General features: G+C 45.0%; 6 protein-coding genes across 6 annotated transcripts; 4 read left to right on the forward strand and 2 right to left on the reverse strand.

Moving 5' to 3' along the window:
• Nucleotides 1-239: 239 nt before the first annotated feature.
• Nucleotides 240-6305, reverse strand: BT62DRAFT_1077708 (uncharacterized protein; the record flags this gene model as incomplete). The annotated part of the gene is made up of 34 exons (XM_043179325.1): nt 240-430; nt 477-561; nt 619-766; nt 822-923; nt 981-1014; nt 1069-1260; nt 1311-1382; nt 1429-1505; nt 1558-1585; nt 1636-1717; nt 2287-2321; nt 2405-2674; nt 2728-2863; nt 2976-3214; nt 3260-3634; nt 3685-3733; nt 3792-3928; nt 3975-4057; nt 4110-4175; nt 4227-4250; nt 4305-4367; nt 4435-4460; nt 4515-4561; nt 4610-4709; nt 4776-4803; nt 4865-4968; nt 5024-5059; nt 5112-5161; nt 5219-5268; nt 5323-5371; nt 5428-5482; nt 5540-5677; nt 5883-5980; nt 6039-6305. The coding sequence occupies 34 exons, from the start codon at nt 6303-6305 to the stop codon at nt 368-370; spliced, it is 3408 nt and encodes a 1135-aa protein (XP_043037866.1). The 3' UTR covers nt 240-367.
• Nucleotides 6306-6501: 196 nt separating this feature from the next.
• BT62DRAFT_1077709 (uncharacterized protein) lies at nt 6502-7212 on the forward strand (the record flags this gene model as incomplete). The annotated part of the gene is made up of 3 exons (XM_043179326.1): nt 6502-6565; nt 6634-6807; nt 6870-7212. 3 exons carry the CDS (start codon nt 6502-6504, stop codon nt 7115-7117), a joined length of 486 nt encoding a protein of 161 aa, XP_043037867.1. The 3' UTR covers nt 7118-7212.
• BT62DRAFT_239186 (uncharacterized protein) lies at nt 7130-8254 on the reverse strand. The gene has a single exon (XM_043180178.1). It carries the CDS (start codon nt 8145-8147, stop codon nt 7143-7145), a length of 1005 nt encoding a protein of 334 aa, XP_043037868.1. The 5' UTR covers nt 8148-8254; the 3' UTR covers nt 7130-7142.
• Nucleotides 8255-9000: 746 nt separating this feature from the next.
• On the forward strand, nt 9001-9919 carry BT62DRAFT_921191 (uncharacterized protein; the record flags this gene model as incomplete). Its single annotated transcript, XM_043184278.1, has 4 exons — nt 9001-9064; nt 9119-9305; nt 9355-9391; nt 9692-9919. 4 exons carry the CDS (start codon nt 9001-9003, stop codon nt 9917-9919), a joined length of 516 nt encoding a protein of 171 aa, XP_043037869.1.
• Nucleotides 9920-12144: 2225 nt separating this feature from the next.
• BT62DRAFT_1029338 (uncharacterized protein) lies at nt 12145-13142 on the forward strand. Its single transcript, XM_043178316.1, has 3 exons — nt 12145-12211; nt 12278-12359; nt 12417-13142. Coding segments are annotated over exons 1-3 (450 nt in total). The 5' UTR covers nt 12145-12209; the 3' UTR covers nt 12783-13142.
• Nucleotides 12573-13532, forward strand: BT62DRAFT_239228 (uncharacterized protein). The gene has a single exon (XM_043180179.1). It carries the CDS (start codon nt 12915-12917, stop codon nt 13218-13220), a length of 306 nt encoding a protein of 101 aa, XP_043037871.1. The 5' UTR covers nt 12573-12914; the 3' UTR covers nt 13221-13532.
• The last annotated feature ends 2011 nt before the right edge of the window (nt 13533-15543 follow it).

Genomic DNA, 15543 nt, shown 5'->3' on the forward strand with positions numbered 1-15543 from the left:
GCTTGCCCTTGGTTTATTTTCAATCAATATTACTTACGGATAGGAAATCTGGCAAATCGTGGATAGAAGCCGACAGCCAAGAAGTGCAGCCAATGGTGTCTAGAAGTAAGACCGTTCCTTGTTCTAGAAGCGATATCAGATGAGTTCCAGAAGATGACGCATTAGCCTGGCTGAATCTCAACAGGACGAAAAAACCAACATCTCATACAAGAAAGTAGTAGAAGAGCGTGCGTGACAGAGCAGTCTCAAGCCTTTATGATATTTCAGCAGATACATAGGCGAGGAGCAATGCTGAAATAGATCAACAGGAGTATATGAACTGAGCGTAAAATGTCGCCACGACTCATGTCAAGAACAATCACGACGATCAAGCTTCAGGTAAGGACCTCAGTTCAACGACGAGCTCATCGTGGACCCAAATATTGTGTTCCTATGCAAGATCAGGAAAATACGTGACTAGTGGTTAAGTTACTGACCTCATAAGATGCGTCGAATTTGTTCACATCAAAGCCAGCCGGGAAGCTAACTTCAAACGATCTGATGATGCTTGCAGCCAACCACCTAGCTTTTGTATGAGCAAAAGGGTTTTATGACAAGCAGCATATATGAAGAACGTACTTCATATTAAAAATCGCAACGGGCTTACCGATGCACACTCCAGGGCCATAGCAAAAGGGAATGTATGCTTCCGTGCAGTGTGGACCACCAATACCTCCATTTAACCATCTCTCAGGACGAAAGGAGTCAGGATCAACAAAGTTACAAGCTAGGATGAATCCGAGGTGAAGTAAAAGCTTAACTATAAAAGAAACACGACTTACGGTCACGATACATTGCGAAAACGGGACAGGCTGCAGAGGTACCAGAAGGGATATACTGGTCCAAAACATGTGTACCACTTTCGCCGTTCCAACGTGGAGGACCTATACATAATGTATCAGAGGGCCAAGGTCAATTGAAAGGAAGGAAGAGAGATATAACTTGCCGCAACCGGTGGTACAATCCGAAGTGCTTCTTGAATGCAGGCATTAAGGTAGGGAAGCCTTGAGAGTGTAAATTCATCCATACCCTCGATAGGACCACCAAATGAGCTGTTGAGTTCAGCACGCAACGTTGCCTGAACTTAGGGTCGCCAACGAGGTATCTCATCAAAGAGACCATGGCCTCACTGATGGTGTCAGATCCAGCCAGCACGATAAAAGAAGCATCCGCAGACGCTTGGAGTTTCGAAAGTTTAAGGCCACCGGAACTTTCATCTTTCTTGGGGTACGGTCATTGTCTCGAGCATAGCAGACTGAAATCGTACTTACAATTATGCTCAAAATGTCCTGACGCATCCCGGAATTCTTTTGACTCGTCTCCTCAGCCTTTCTACCAGCAAACTGAAGTGCGATCAGTTAACAGAACATGCCAATGATCATAACATACCTGCTGAAAAGTGATGATGGGTCCTGGGGAGGGTGCCAAGGCAATAATATCTTGCATCCAAGGAACCTGTCCTAGCACTAGATGGCACTATTATCATTCTAGTAGACATTGAAGACCTAGACAACATACCACCGACAAATAGGGCTCCCATATGCAACTATTACTGTGATTTAACCCAGCAGCACCGAGATAAATAGAACAACGTACCACCTCTATCCAACCTTCAGTGTCTTTTCCAGCTGCCATGGTCTCGAAGCCACCAGAAAACGACATGTCGCTCATGATATCACTGCAAGTGACATCAGATATGGTACATCGAGATTGGAGAACATGGTTTCTGAACTCACATCGCCCAGAGAGATATTCAATGTGAAAGAGAGATCTTATTATTATCAGCGGAAGCAGACTTGAGGATGTCCAGCAGCTGAGTAATACGAATCTAAGAGCAACCCGTTTGAGCAAATTGGTTGACGGGTATTGATGAGAGAAGTAGTCGCACTTTAGTTAAAGCCCGAAACCTTTTCAAGTTTTCAATTGAAAAGGCTTTATTCCATGACTAGGAAGGACATAAGCAGGTAATCAGATGGAGAAGAAGAAAACCTACAATGAGTCTGCTGGCATGTTCGGTTCTGTCAGTTGTGGTAATCAAGGCATCTGCATCTTGAGGAGCACCTAAATGGACCCAAGTTATGCTAGAATAGCAGCGGAAAGACAAAGGCCACCTATCCTGATAGAAGTGAGACCGAAACATCTGTCCGTAGAGAGGATGTATTGCTGCAGGATCATCGATAGAGTTCATTTGGTCCTAGGCATCATCATTGGTTGATCTCATGACTTGGAAATGACTCGATGACTTACCTATTCGCACCCAAGGCCCGTATATGCGATGCAGTCTGATGAGAAAATGAGCCACGTAAATGGAGCATGCCATGAGAACTCGCTTCTGAAGCTTCCGGTGCCTATTCCCTTTCGCGACCCAGTAGCTCATATACCATTTGCTGATTTTTGCAAGAGTAGGACGTGGGTACTTGGATAGCGGATGCCACGGGGAGAGTCGATATACACCAATAGACACAGAAAGACCAGCGAAGAAATCATTGACTGCCACAAATGCAAAGATATTGCTATACAGAACATCTCTAGTCTCGAAAAGAGCAAAAAGGAACGCAGAGACAAAGTATGCAATCACAAGAGAGAAGAATGGAAGAACTCTAGGTTCGAATCTCTTGAAGAAAATGTGAGAACCCTACAGCACTTGCGTAAGTCTGATGCTAGGAGAGCACTGATAATGAAGCGCACGGAGCCAATGAGCGTCAAAAGGAGTGAGGCTGGAGAAAAAGAAGTCATTGTTGAATAAACTTTGTCGTCAGAGTTTGTAAGAGGAGAGAGTCTGCCAGAAAGTGTGCGATGCGCCCTTATCTTAAGCGACGGGTGTCTGTAAAAACATCAAATGATAGAAGCCAGGTAACATATAGTCTCGCCGAAAAGACCGAATTGTAGACTTATTACGAAGGAAATATACCTAGTTCCACGCAAACTGCGCGTACATGCCCAGGATTTCGTTTGTCTCAAGCGTACTATATGCCCCCACATCATCCGACGTATATTCCTTATCCGACTGTACAATATTCAAAGTCTCCACCACCTGATTCACCAAGAAGTCGACGAAGACAAAATCAATGAGTGTGTCGTTCGAGACGTTCGGTGGGTTGGACCCAACGAAGTCGGGTATAGAGTAAAATGGAAGCAGCGTGTGAATGATATCGTCGCCAACACCCGGGCAGGACTGGAATGAGAATGAGAATGAGGAGTGAGGATAAGGAGGACTTACATCAGTAGTAACATATCCCAATGTCAAATTATTCGTATCATGTCTTCCCATCTCGATAAATCTTTGATTCATTTCGCTGATCCAGTCCATGTACCTGGCCCACACATCTCCTCGTCTGTACATCTCCTCCCACTCCAGGCTCCTCTTCCGACGCTCTTCACCATTCTCATTCATAGTCTTCAGGGTATCCAGTGCCACAGAAAGCGGCACCTCAGACACATAGAAGAACGTATTAGTGTATGGAGCAACGGTAAACTGATCGTTCTTGGTGAATGGTCCGGCGTAGATGTCGAAACGCTGCCCACCGGAGTTGATGAGTATGTAGTTGGGGACGTCGGCACGGCTGTTGTTGACAGATAATGCATACGGTGTAGCCTAGAAGTACTTTTAGGTGACACTAGATGCTGGACACGAAAAGTCCATACCAATTCAGCAAAGTGGGATAATTGAGAGTCGTTGGAGGGATATGGTGCCCTATGATAGTCAAAGTATGAAGACTTTTACTGGGATATTGATGACACGAAACGCGTACCGGGTGATTGTAAAGTCATGTGGGGCTATTCCAAATGTAAAGTTTAAGTCAAAGTCAACAGCGAGTTGAGTCAATCCCGTAGTTATTGCTTGTCCTTTCTTTGTATCGAAAGAAGACTGGCTTTCTTGGGTGTGATACTGAAAGCCAAGTCAGTAGGGACATGAGTGAGAATAAAACCTGTACCTCATAAGTGACACGATTAGCATCCAAGTAGCGTCGGCTAAAAATAAGAATGTTGGAACCATTCTGAGCGTCAAGCTTAACACCTGAATGGAATTACATGAACTATGACAAGCCAAAAGGGCGTGACTGACGTACTCATCCAACCGACGGTCTCCATACAACGTCCGCTTTCAAGTGACATAGATCGGCCGTCAAGCTGAACTAGCAATGTACTCAGCATATTACTCTCATGGGTATGATTAGATTGCTCACCGCAGTCCCGGATGTGAGTGTGACCTGACATCGTATAAATAAAATTGAAAGTATTTACTGGTGAGAGAGATCACTGACCACCGAGAATGAGAATAGGTGTTGTTGCATGAACGGCGCGAATAGCATTGAAAACCAACGGCCCTGGAAGCAGTGCCTAGAATCAGCAAAGAGCTTTTTTGCATGAGGTGACGCGTCGAGAGACACCAACAATTATCACGAGAAACTGGCATGTGTCTGTTATTGATACGATGATCAGTACCTTTCGCAAAGTGGGTTGTTGCGACTGACCCGGTTAACAGGAAAAAGTCAGGTTCATCATTGATAGCTTCCATGAGCTATGAAAAGAACATCAGTATATTCTTTTCGGTGTGACGAAGACGCACCCACGACTCTTTGACCATATCTTCGACTTTCTGGACAGTGGTGTTTTGATCATTTCCGGTGAAGTCAAAGATAACTCCAAGTGCGGTAACCGTTCGGCCCCTAACATGCAATTACGAAATGTTAGCACTTTCGTTTCAGGACGTATTCGGTAACAGTGGGACTTACTTCCGTGTCTTGAACTTGGCAAATCGGCCTGAGGGAGACAGATGTCAACTCATATTATATCTCATCATAATAATAGCGATAGTACGTACTACCCACGGGAACATCAACAGTGTTGTTGTTCTGATCGGCCAAAGTAATATTGACATTGGACGAAAGATATCGACCGTTCAGCTTCGGTGCCAGATATTGATGCCTGTATACAAGAATTGTGCAGTAGCAAAAGACCATATTCGGCTGGGCAGACCGACATGTCAAGAGTGTTAGCGTAAGAGTATAGCCCGTGGCTACGTCCGAAGGTCAGAAAGTCCATTGTGTAGTAATTCACAAGTCGCGTACTTTCCAATGGCCATGACATCGTAAGGAAGTTCGGCGAGAAACTTAGTAGTCTGAGGAAATGAAAAGTGTCACTAGTTACACAAGAGAATGACAACAGTCGAACTGACTTCATGACCATCGACACCGCCGGGAGGGTAACCATCCGATAAACCGGTGCCTGTTCATTTGAGGTTGGTCGAAATAATTCTGATGTGACTCGTTTCGTACTCACCATCGTGTAGGTCCCCGGAGTCCACGAGCAGAAGGTCCACATCTTTCTCCTAGCATAAACGAGAATCATGATCAGTTGGAAGAATCATAGATGGCACCTATTCACGACTGCTATCTTCTTCATATGCGACACGAACGACGAAAAGTCACCTAGGTCACCACTGGCACGGCCCCATATAAGATACCGTACAGAATTCCTAGATATACTAGCTACTCACCTGTAGTTGGGCTCCGGGAACGAAGCCTTTTGGTGACCGAGAAGCCATCCGTGACTGTCCGTGGTATGAATGATATTGATATCGCCCCATTCCAATGGTCGAGTCGGTGGGTTTAGTGGAGACGAAGGATTTGCTCTTCTAGGATGTTCATGGACGTGTCCGACGCCATAAGCAGGCCCAAGGGACGGAAATGGTAGCAAAGACAGTCAGAAGTCGCGTCAGCATCATGGATGAAAGTCGACCGTAAAGAGACCCTCAGACGTTCCAAATGGGAAAAACAAATAGATACGTGCACATGTGCGTGGGCAATTCGCATCACTTATCAAGGGCAGTCGTGGACTACCCTGGCTCGGTGTACTTCTTATTTGATGGTAATCCTTTGTGACCTCGCATGAACGACGGCCCCGATTTTGTGGCGTGTCGCAGCCGCCATTTTCTCCGCTGCCACTGCATCTTCAAGTCTCCAGTACAATGATGCGTGAAATGATTATAAGAAAACAAGAATTGGGTGTGCCGTATGAATGACAGTGGAAGGCATAAGCACAACTACGTGGTTCAAATTTAAATTTAGGTGCCGCGGGACCCTGCCACGCTTCCGCGGCTTCGCTCGTTCAACGTTCAACGAGTAGTCTTTAGTAGTTTGCCCAAAGTCCGCCAGGGGGACTTGTGTACTAATAAGAGAATCCGATCGGTATCTTGAGCAAATTTCGAGACCTCCTTGTATGGGGATGGTCATCCCTCCCCAAGGGCAAGTCTGGGCAGTCATTTCTTCCAAAGTCACCTTCTACACCAATATGAGATATTCCAGCTTTCATAGAACTGTGTATCTGTCAGTCGTGGTTTGTCAGGCTACACATCCGGTGCAAGGAAGTTGAATGAATCCGACGATGTAGGCCGTTGTAAAAACAATAACCCTGGGAATTGAATTGAAGGGGAACAATGAACATAAAACTTAGAACTTAATGCCTATCATCTCCTCATCGTCGTCCTCGTATGTAGTAGCGTTAGCTATTCGTGATTTACCAAGTAGGTTACCGGGTTATTAATAATTACCGGATTTTGCATTACTATAATTCCACCACCTTTGACTCCAGGAGAAATCTACGCCATCCTCAATTCACGAGGCAATGGAAGGTCCCACTGGACGTTCAGTCTCTGTCTAACGCCAACAAAAATGATGAAGATCCACGCGACGGCGCCATCTCCTGATCAACAATGGCTCTTGGAAGCTGTCGAGCACGACATCACTGGTAGGGATTTTGTGGATTGTGTGGCGTACGGACAAGTAGATTTCGTGGACAACGTTTTATTTGATCCTAACAATATACAGGCACGATGCCGGTCCCTTCAGACAATATCATTGACCTGCTTTGTACGGTACCTCTCGAGATGCCAGCAATAGATGTGGACATTGAGCCAAAGTTTTCATGTCGGGTGTGGCGGAAGCAGGCTGTACATATGCTCAGTGGTGCTGGATTGCTCAGGTGCAACGATGTATATGCTCTGGAGGCTGAGATCGTTGGATATACAGAAGCGAACGACGAGAATGTCAGGCGGGGAGAACAAGTGTTCCTATAAGCTTTTGCTTTCGTATCTATAGATATCACAATGTTTTCCGTCTCTCTTCATAATGATATGACTCGCTCAGCCGTGACTCCCTCCATAACGCGATGGCCGCAAACGCTGCACCAGGCCCAACAGCCACAGAGCCAACCACAATCCACGCTGCTAGCCCTATCAACTGCGATACGCTCCGAGCAAACCACAGAGCACCAAGAAGACAGCTCCCAGCTCCTACAGCGAAATCCCATTGGAAGAGGTTCGCGGTATGCCACAAAAGAGCTTCGGTCGGCGCTATTGCATATGATGCTGGGAGAAAGAAGGCGAGAATGTCATCCAGCGACTTGAACTTGGAGACAGTGGAAAGATGGAGGGATGATGCCACGAGAAACGCGCCGATATAGGCTGCTTGGACGGTACGGAAGCCTGACTGCGAGTGCACAGTAGGAGGGCGGAAGAGGAGATGGACGCTGCCTGAGATGAAGCCGATGATAGGTGCGAACTGCCAGAGTCCTGTAATTCCGGGATCCTGCATGGCGACCATTACCACCGTGGGGATGATCCATCCCACGAAAAGTCCAAAGACCGCCGCCTCTGCATGCGCCTGAGTGACCTTCCCGCCCTTCTGTCTCTCAGCGCGACCCGACAAGATTTCGCATATCCAGTAGAACGGCATCACAGCTGCGAATGTTACCAACTGACCAAGGGTGCCGAATAAGAGGGCTGAATGACTGGTGGTGAACCGACGGCCTTTTCTCGCAGACTCGAAGGATTGATAGAGGACGGCAACTGGAGCCATAGTTGCGAGGAAGTAGACGAGGAAAGGCATGAGCTCTGGTTTCATGACGACATGGAACACAGAGACTACACCGCAAAGCCGAGTGTCGAAGAAAGCGATGTTGGTGTGAGGAATGAAATAAGGTGAGCCCGACTTGCAATAAGGTCGGATTGCTGGGCCAAGGAATTGTAAACTGGGCAAAATATTTGTCACCTCGAGCGCCGTGAGGGCAGGAAAGAGAAAGAGAGGGAGAATAATGTCGATGAGCATTGTCCCAGCTCGAGAATTTTAGCTGACAGGTTTTAAAATGTGACCAGTAGCACTACGCTGAAAAGGACTGTTGTCGTGACGTGTGCTGCATCGTGATTTACCTAAGGGGACGAATCCGAATAGCGTATAGATGAAAATTCTCCTTGTACAGGAATGAGCACCAAAATTCCCGCCTCGGGGTTACAATTAGATAGATATTACGCAACGGGTGCCAGTGAACAAGAGCTCTACATGTATAGCAGCTTCATACGTACAGTCGAAGCCCTTCTAACCCATATCGATGATTCGTCGTTGGATCCTCGTCCTACTGGTCGTGACACAATGCAAGCTGTCATAACCAGTCAAATATTTTGTCGAGAGCATGGATGACCCATTTGCTTGACAATTGGAGGCCCTTTTGACTTTTTCTGGGCACAAGACTAACTCTACATCGAAACTGATCCTGCTCGGATCCTCTTCATCTCACAATACCTCCACTGGGTCAAGTCCCCTTCTGCCTCTTTTGTTCCTCTGGATCTTTGAGGCTTCTCACATCTCTCATGGCTTGGGTTGTCCCCTTACAGGCTCCCAAGAACTCGGTATCTCTGAATGCCATTATCATTGATCCCAAAACCTCATCCCTATCATGTCCTCTCATTGAGGATCAGTTTATCCTTCCTCTCCATCTTCGGAGACCGATTACTTTATTCGCCAATAGCTGCTGCATATTACAAGCTCACCTCCAGAATTGACCTATAACGGCATCTATCCAATTCCATACTCTTCAGTACCCGTTCTAGCTCGGAGGCTAGCTTCGACTGTATAGTGTGTGTATAGTGTGTGTGGCGAGTAAGCCGCCAAACATTTTGCTACAATGAATCCAGGAAGAATTATCTTGGCGTGCTGGAGCGAGGAACGAGGACAGGCTGCTTTGGAGGGTATGTTGTCTTGATCTGGAAAAATATTTAAGCTAATTTTCATACTGTTAATAGGGCCGAGGAACGACACAGGCTATCAGAAAGCTGAGCTCTGGCTGGTTGACCTGAGTCGTTTCTCATCTGTCACCGCTTTTGCGAACAAGTTCGAAGCCGACGGTGGTCATCTGGATATCCATGTTCTCAATGCCGGTATTGCTCCCGATAAGATATATCGTCCCACTTCTGACGGATGGGAATCCTCGTATGTCTATTCTGCGACCCTGTCAACGCTTTCCTCATGTTTCATACAGGCTACAAATTAACAACATCGCGTCCTCTTTACTTGCAGTACGTCTGCTTCCTTGCATGTTACACACGGCTAAAGAACACAATACCACACCACGCATCTGCATCATACCTATCGACGGTCATTATTGGGCGAATCTGCCACGAAACGTTACGTCCGGCGATATTCTGGCCACACTCTCAAGCAATGAGTATTCTACACCGAAGTATCTCTCACTTATTTTCATCAATTGCAATATTTTCAACTGCACGACCAGCAACATGCTGGGCGAGGTTACAACATGACAAAACGTAGTCTCAGAATAATTTCCCTCATACCAGATAACTAATTATTCGGTATAGTCGTCGACATATTTTTTTGTCACTCCCTTCAGACTCGTCCACCAGAGTCAATCATCGTCAATGCCATCCGGGTTTCGTGAGTCAGAGTTGCGCCGAGGCGTAAAAGATACCTGGTATATGGCCCTTGCGGAATGGACCATGGTTGAGTTGATTGGTTCCTCGACGGAAGAGGGTAGCCGACAGCCGTTTGGGCTGCCGTTGGAAGTGGAGAGGATGAGAAGCGTCTGAGCGGCGGTTATGTATCTTTATCAGACATCGTAGAGGTCAGTGATTATGCGATAAGTGAACAGGGACTCAAAGCGCAGGAGAAAATATGGGTGAGCATCTTTGATTCTTCCTCCGTTACATTATTACTGATAGAATCATAACACAAGCCGAGTCGATTGATATTTCGTCCAAGGTCGATGACAAGATTCCGAATGTCATCGAATCATGCTTGAGCAATGACTAGATAGCAGTCCGCACAAACACGAGTTATCCTTATTTTTAATCGATTACCGTAAACGTTTTTAAAAGTATGCAATGTGTGTCGACTTTGTTTTCTATTCTTACTCAAAAGCATCTTGTCGTCCCCCCGAAAAGCATAATCTATACAGCCCCGCCAAAGCCATGCGTCCTGTACACTTGTGCTTTCATCGAGAAGGTGTCACGGTAGGCAGAGTTACAGAAGTCGATGTTAAACCGTAAGATGAACTGCACCGATAGTGGAGTATTTAATCCAAAGTTCGCAAAACCTTGGTGAATGCGAAAGAGGGAAATTTCGAAAAGACGTACCGGGCAGGAATAACTTCCGTATACGTAGCCATATCCACAATATAAGTACTAAGGAATCACCACTTGAAGGCTTCCACCATCCAAAAGGAAGTCCTGGTCGTAGAATTAACAACAAACATGATCACCTAGCCAGTTCGGCACTTCGGATGGAGACACGAGTGCATGGCACCACACCCCAACTTGGTACATTGCAGTCATCAAAAACGGCAACCAATTTTTGGGGAAAGCATGATAACAAACGCGAATAAGGGATACGGATTCAACCTCTTAAGTGAAGGAATCAGGATAGAGCAGCGAGACACTAATCGTCGGTCCTAACTTTCAGGTATTCAAATTGGAGTCTATTCCTGAAAATATCATCCTCTGTCAACCTCACAGTACTCTCATGCACAACTGCGATCCGACAAGGTGACCGGTCTAACGCAAATCGAGAAGGACCGCATGACAGATAGATATTCGAACGCGGAAGTCTCAGTAACTGTAAACCGACCCAGGCCGCATTCTTCGTCAGACCATATGATCTGTTATAAAGGCAGCGAAGCGAAGCAGTAATCGGAGAAAAAGCCCCCGAATGAACACAAGGCTCCAAAAAGGTGACCCGATGACAAGGACGCGGGAACAAGACGTACAGCTAGACCAGTCAGCATTTATAGATCAATGGGCTTGTGCGTAAACATGGTGCAGAGCCAATTGAACTTACGCACCCGCGGCGAGGCGTTGCGTGGCAAATGTAGTAATGTCATAACCCGATGGACGTAAGGCATGTTGGCAGCAAGGCAAGAAGACACACAGCATAGGTTCGAAAACCGCATCGAGACAGCTGAACCGAAGTAAGTCCTGCCTTCTCTCTCCCAGATCGATTGCCCTTGCAGAAGGAATGTGAGCTTGTGCGACGATTGATGTAGGTGAGGGTATGAAATGAGAGAGGTGGGGGGCCTCATGTTTGCGTTCAATGATATATCATACAGTATTCTATCTTCAACAATACAGTAAACATTATTAGGACCACGGCCTGCACAAAACCATCAGAAATACTGTGCGGACCATGGTGGGTTGAATACGCACCCATATCCCTAAATGAAAAAAGGTAAAATTCTCGATTTGTCCACCGAGCAGTTCAATATTGATCGTAGGGTTCGTGCATCGGGAGCCTTAAAGTCGGTGTAGAAGGATGAGGATAACTGTATATCGATCCGACTGGTTTTGGCTTCCTCGATACAAGGCGAGCAAACCATCGAGTAGGAGATAGACTAACAAAAAAACTGAGCTTCCTGTAGACGACTCGAGTGCAACTAGCCCTCACCGAATGGATCTTCTCCTATGTCTAGGTTTCGAGAGTTCACCTGGTAGACGGATGCGCCTAGGCGTGAGGATAATGTACGAGAGACTGAGCATGAAAAAAAAAGAGGGCGAGTGAGGATCCTGAGGATCTGTTGCCTTCTTTTACAGTATCACCTTGACCTTCCAGAACAGTTGAAAGTGACATTACTCATGGCCGCACTGCTGGCCCATTGTTCACAGAAGACGTATCGAGAACAAAGTGATAGGCGGTGCGTTGCTAGGCTGGAGAGTGATGGGCGTCAGCATCCGTCCACCTTGTTTCCACTTGCTTCCCGGGGCTGGGCTGCAGTAAGCCGAAAGGTAGTAGGTACAGCCTTCTGGACTCAGTCGGCTAATGCCGCCTATTTCCTTCTCTCGAGCGCCTAGCTAATAGTAACAACGATATTTCAACGAGTTTCCACCAATGTTCATCAGTATTTTTCCCCAGATAGGAACGACAAGTTAAAAATGCAGTTATGTTATTTTATACAGGTCCTTAGCAGAGCGTTTTCTGGCATTTATCCTACAGCCTTTCGTTCTTTCATATCGAAAGCTTGGCGATGCCGCGTCCGAAGTATGTCTCCTGTTTAGGCCTCCAGTCTTGTTCACATCTAAACGATATTTCGGATAGCAGCACGACCCTATCAAGCATCTCACCGACTCAGACATAATCAAGCTATGGACAGAGTGTCCTAAAATCGACACCAATACATTTCAGACGATCTTAGGCTTCCCGAATCCAGGAAATGTCGCGTCCATTGGATTTGGCACGGTTGTTAAACGTTTTCCAGGTGCCCAAGAGTCACGGGCCATAGAACTTGTCCGAAAAGAAACAGCTATTCCCGTCCCGCCATGTTATCGCTTCATCGACTCAGTTTCTCCTCACTATCTAGCTATGCCTCTTATTGAGGGTCAAACTGTCGCGTCTGTATGGGACAAACTCGGACTTTGGATGCGCTTTCGCATCATTGTATCGCTATGGCATTATGTGTACTAGCTCCATGGCATCACACGACGAAATCCTCATTTGTGCAAATTTCCTGGTCCCTTTGGAAGAGTGGGACCGGAAAGATGTACAGGTAGTCTCTTCAACGATTCTGGTGTGGGTCCATTCCGGTCATATGCCCACATGGCGGCATGGTATCGCAACAGGCTACTTGTTATGCAAAGGTTTCATCTCAACTTCGAGGTGTTCAAGACAATAGATCCATTTTTTGATGATACCCGGCCCCTGGTGTTTACTCACCAAGACTTGCATATGCGAAAATTGATACTCGGAAAGGATGGACAGCTTTGGGTGATAGACTGGGATGATGCTGGATTTTATCCTGAATGGTTTGAGGGTGTGAATATGAGGGAAGTGTACCATTTACATGGGGATAGCGGGTCATGGAATAAGTTGAACTCGGGGATTTTTGGAGACTCTAATTCTTGAGGCCAATGGTCTTATGTCGATGTGATTCAATTTTCTCTTGTCTCGATGAGTGCTGTTGTACCACCACATTTCGGTCGACATGATCATGGAGCTATCAGAATGCAATGGTTATGATGCCATCATTGTCATCATCAATTGTTTCTCTAAAGCAATCATTCTAATCATGTGTTCAACAGAGTTGATGTTGGAAGGATGGGTGAAGATTCTATATGATAAGGTATATGCCAAATACAGAATGCCTCAAGTGGTCATCTCAGATTGAGGACCACAGCTTGTCTCTAAGTTTCTTAACAACCTGTACTATCTCCTGAATATCCAATGAAATACATCCACCATCTATCATCCACAGACAGATGGTCAAGCAGAGTGTGTCAATCAGAAGATCAAGAAGTATCTTTGACTCTTCATTAATTATTGACAAGATGATTGGATAGAATGGCTTGCTCTTATCATGTTCCAACACAATAATCATGTTCATTTGGCAACAGGAAAAATGTTCTTCTTTGTCAACTATGGCCATCATTCTAATGTCTCACACACCAAGTGTGCTCACACTATGACCTCAGCCTCCTCTGACTTTGCATCCACTATGACCAAGATCCATAATGAAACTCAGATCACCCTTGACAAGGCAGCCATTTCCATGAAGAAATTGTATAATAAGCATCACACCTCAGCCTATATGTATAATATTAATGACAAAGTCTGGTTGGATACAATCAATCTCCACCTTCCTTGCCCTAAGCAAAAGCTTGCTGATAAACATATGAGACTATTCCCTATTATTGCTAAAGTCAGAAACTCCACCTACAAACTCTGTCTGCTGCCTCACTGGAAGATCCACAATGTTTTCAATGAATCACTCCTGATGCCATTTATTGCTTCTGTCTTTCCCAATCAAGACTGCCCTCCTCCTCCTCCTGATCTCATCAATGATGAGAAACACTATAAAATTGATCCAATATTAAATTATAAACTGCAAAAGGTCAAAGCCCATAGTGGCAGGATCACAACAATAGTCAATTATCTGGTCAGCTGGAAGGGCTATAGTCCTGAGTCTAACCAGTGGGTTAATGAAAAACAAATGAATGCTGATAATATGATATATAACTACAAATTATCCCTAAATTAAGCCATCAGGATGATAGTTTTAAGAAGGGGATAATGTTATGATTTTTCCTCTTTTTCTTTGTATTAACCTCTATTTATGCTTAGTCAGAGTGCTAGACCAGTGCTTAAGACTGTGGGACTAGCTTAGTCATCACAACAACTCCAGTCAGTCATTGTCTTTTGATGCAACAGTGTTGCCTGACAATGCACAACAAGACTTTTGTAGATAATAATGACACTCAAGGACACAGAGTACAAAAGCCATAAAGGACATAATTAATAGTAATATTTATATTATTGAGTACAAACTGTATATAAGTAAGATAGCTCTCACTGGTATAACTTCAGCTTTGAGCTAAAGTTTATATTCTACCATTCTACCTCAAGCTAAATTGCATTGGTCTTGAGACATAGTGCCATATAAACACAAACAGTGAACTTAGGAGTGACTGTATAAAGGTGATACAGCTTCTATTTATTATGTGTTTAAGTCATATGTCACTTAGGCTTAACAGTTTCTTATGTTGTTGATTCTTGCAATGTGCTCAATATAGTTGTAGACAAGAGTATATTCAAATGCATGTAAATATTGGTTACTACAGGAGGTACATAAGTCTGTCCAGCAGCTATGTGAGATACACTGCTAAGTTCTTTGGCTGACCAAGTGAGATCATTCACTCATTGGCCTCATTTTTTACTTTCTCAACTTTTGTATTCTTGTCTAATTTCTCAAGTCTGTCAGCTTCCTTCTGTAACTTGGCAATCTGCATTCAGATATCTTTTCTCATGCACTTCTTCTTTAGATAGCTCCATGAAAAATGTCTCTTTTCTCTACAATTGAAACACTTCCCTTCTTTCTTGAGATAATCTATGTCTATCAGCTTCTCAATCTCAGTGTATATAGTCCCAGTATCAGTCTTCTGTGTTCTGTATGTTGGAGTGGAGAAGATATTAGTTTTAGTCATAGAAGTGTTATTGGCAGGCTTTTAGTTGGTCAAGTAGTTTGGCTTCTAGTTGCTTTGCAGATTGGCATTCTCTGCCTTCTGCCACTGTCATTCCTTGTTTATTTCTGTGATTTATTCCTTCTACACATTGTATTCTTTCAGGATATTAACATCTATATCTGAGATTATCTTTGTGTAAGAGAAAGGTGCCTCTTTCTTGAGTATCTGTTAGGAACATGCCAATTAAGTGGGTTTGAGTGTATGCACAG

The sequence above is a fragment of the Guyanagaster necrorhizus genome, assembly GCF_019112545.1.
Source record: "Guyanagaster necrorhizus MCA 3950 unplaced genomic scaffold BT62scaffold_18, whole genome shotgun sequence".
NCBI classification, from domain to species: domain Eukaryota; kingdom Fungi; phylum Basidiomycota; class Agaricomycetes; order Agaricales; family Physalacriaceae; genus Guyanagaster; species Guyanagaster necrorhizus.

Coding starts and splice junctions, on each gene's coding strand:
- BT62DRAFT_239186 (XM_043180178.1), bottom strand. CDS start 8,147: ATGCTCATCGACATTATTCTCCCTCTCTTTCTCTTTCCTGCCCTCACG.
- BT62DRAFT_1029338 (XM_043178316.1), top strand. Junction 12,360..12,416: donor TTGGCGATGCCGCGTCCGAA/GTATGTCTCCTG, acceptor TATTTCGGATAG/CAGCACGACCCTATCAAGCA.
- BT62DRAFT_239228 (XM_043180179.1), top strand. CDS start 12,915: ATGGCGGCATGGTATCGCAACAGGCTACTTGTTATGCAAAGGTTTCAT.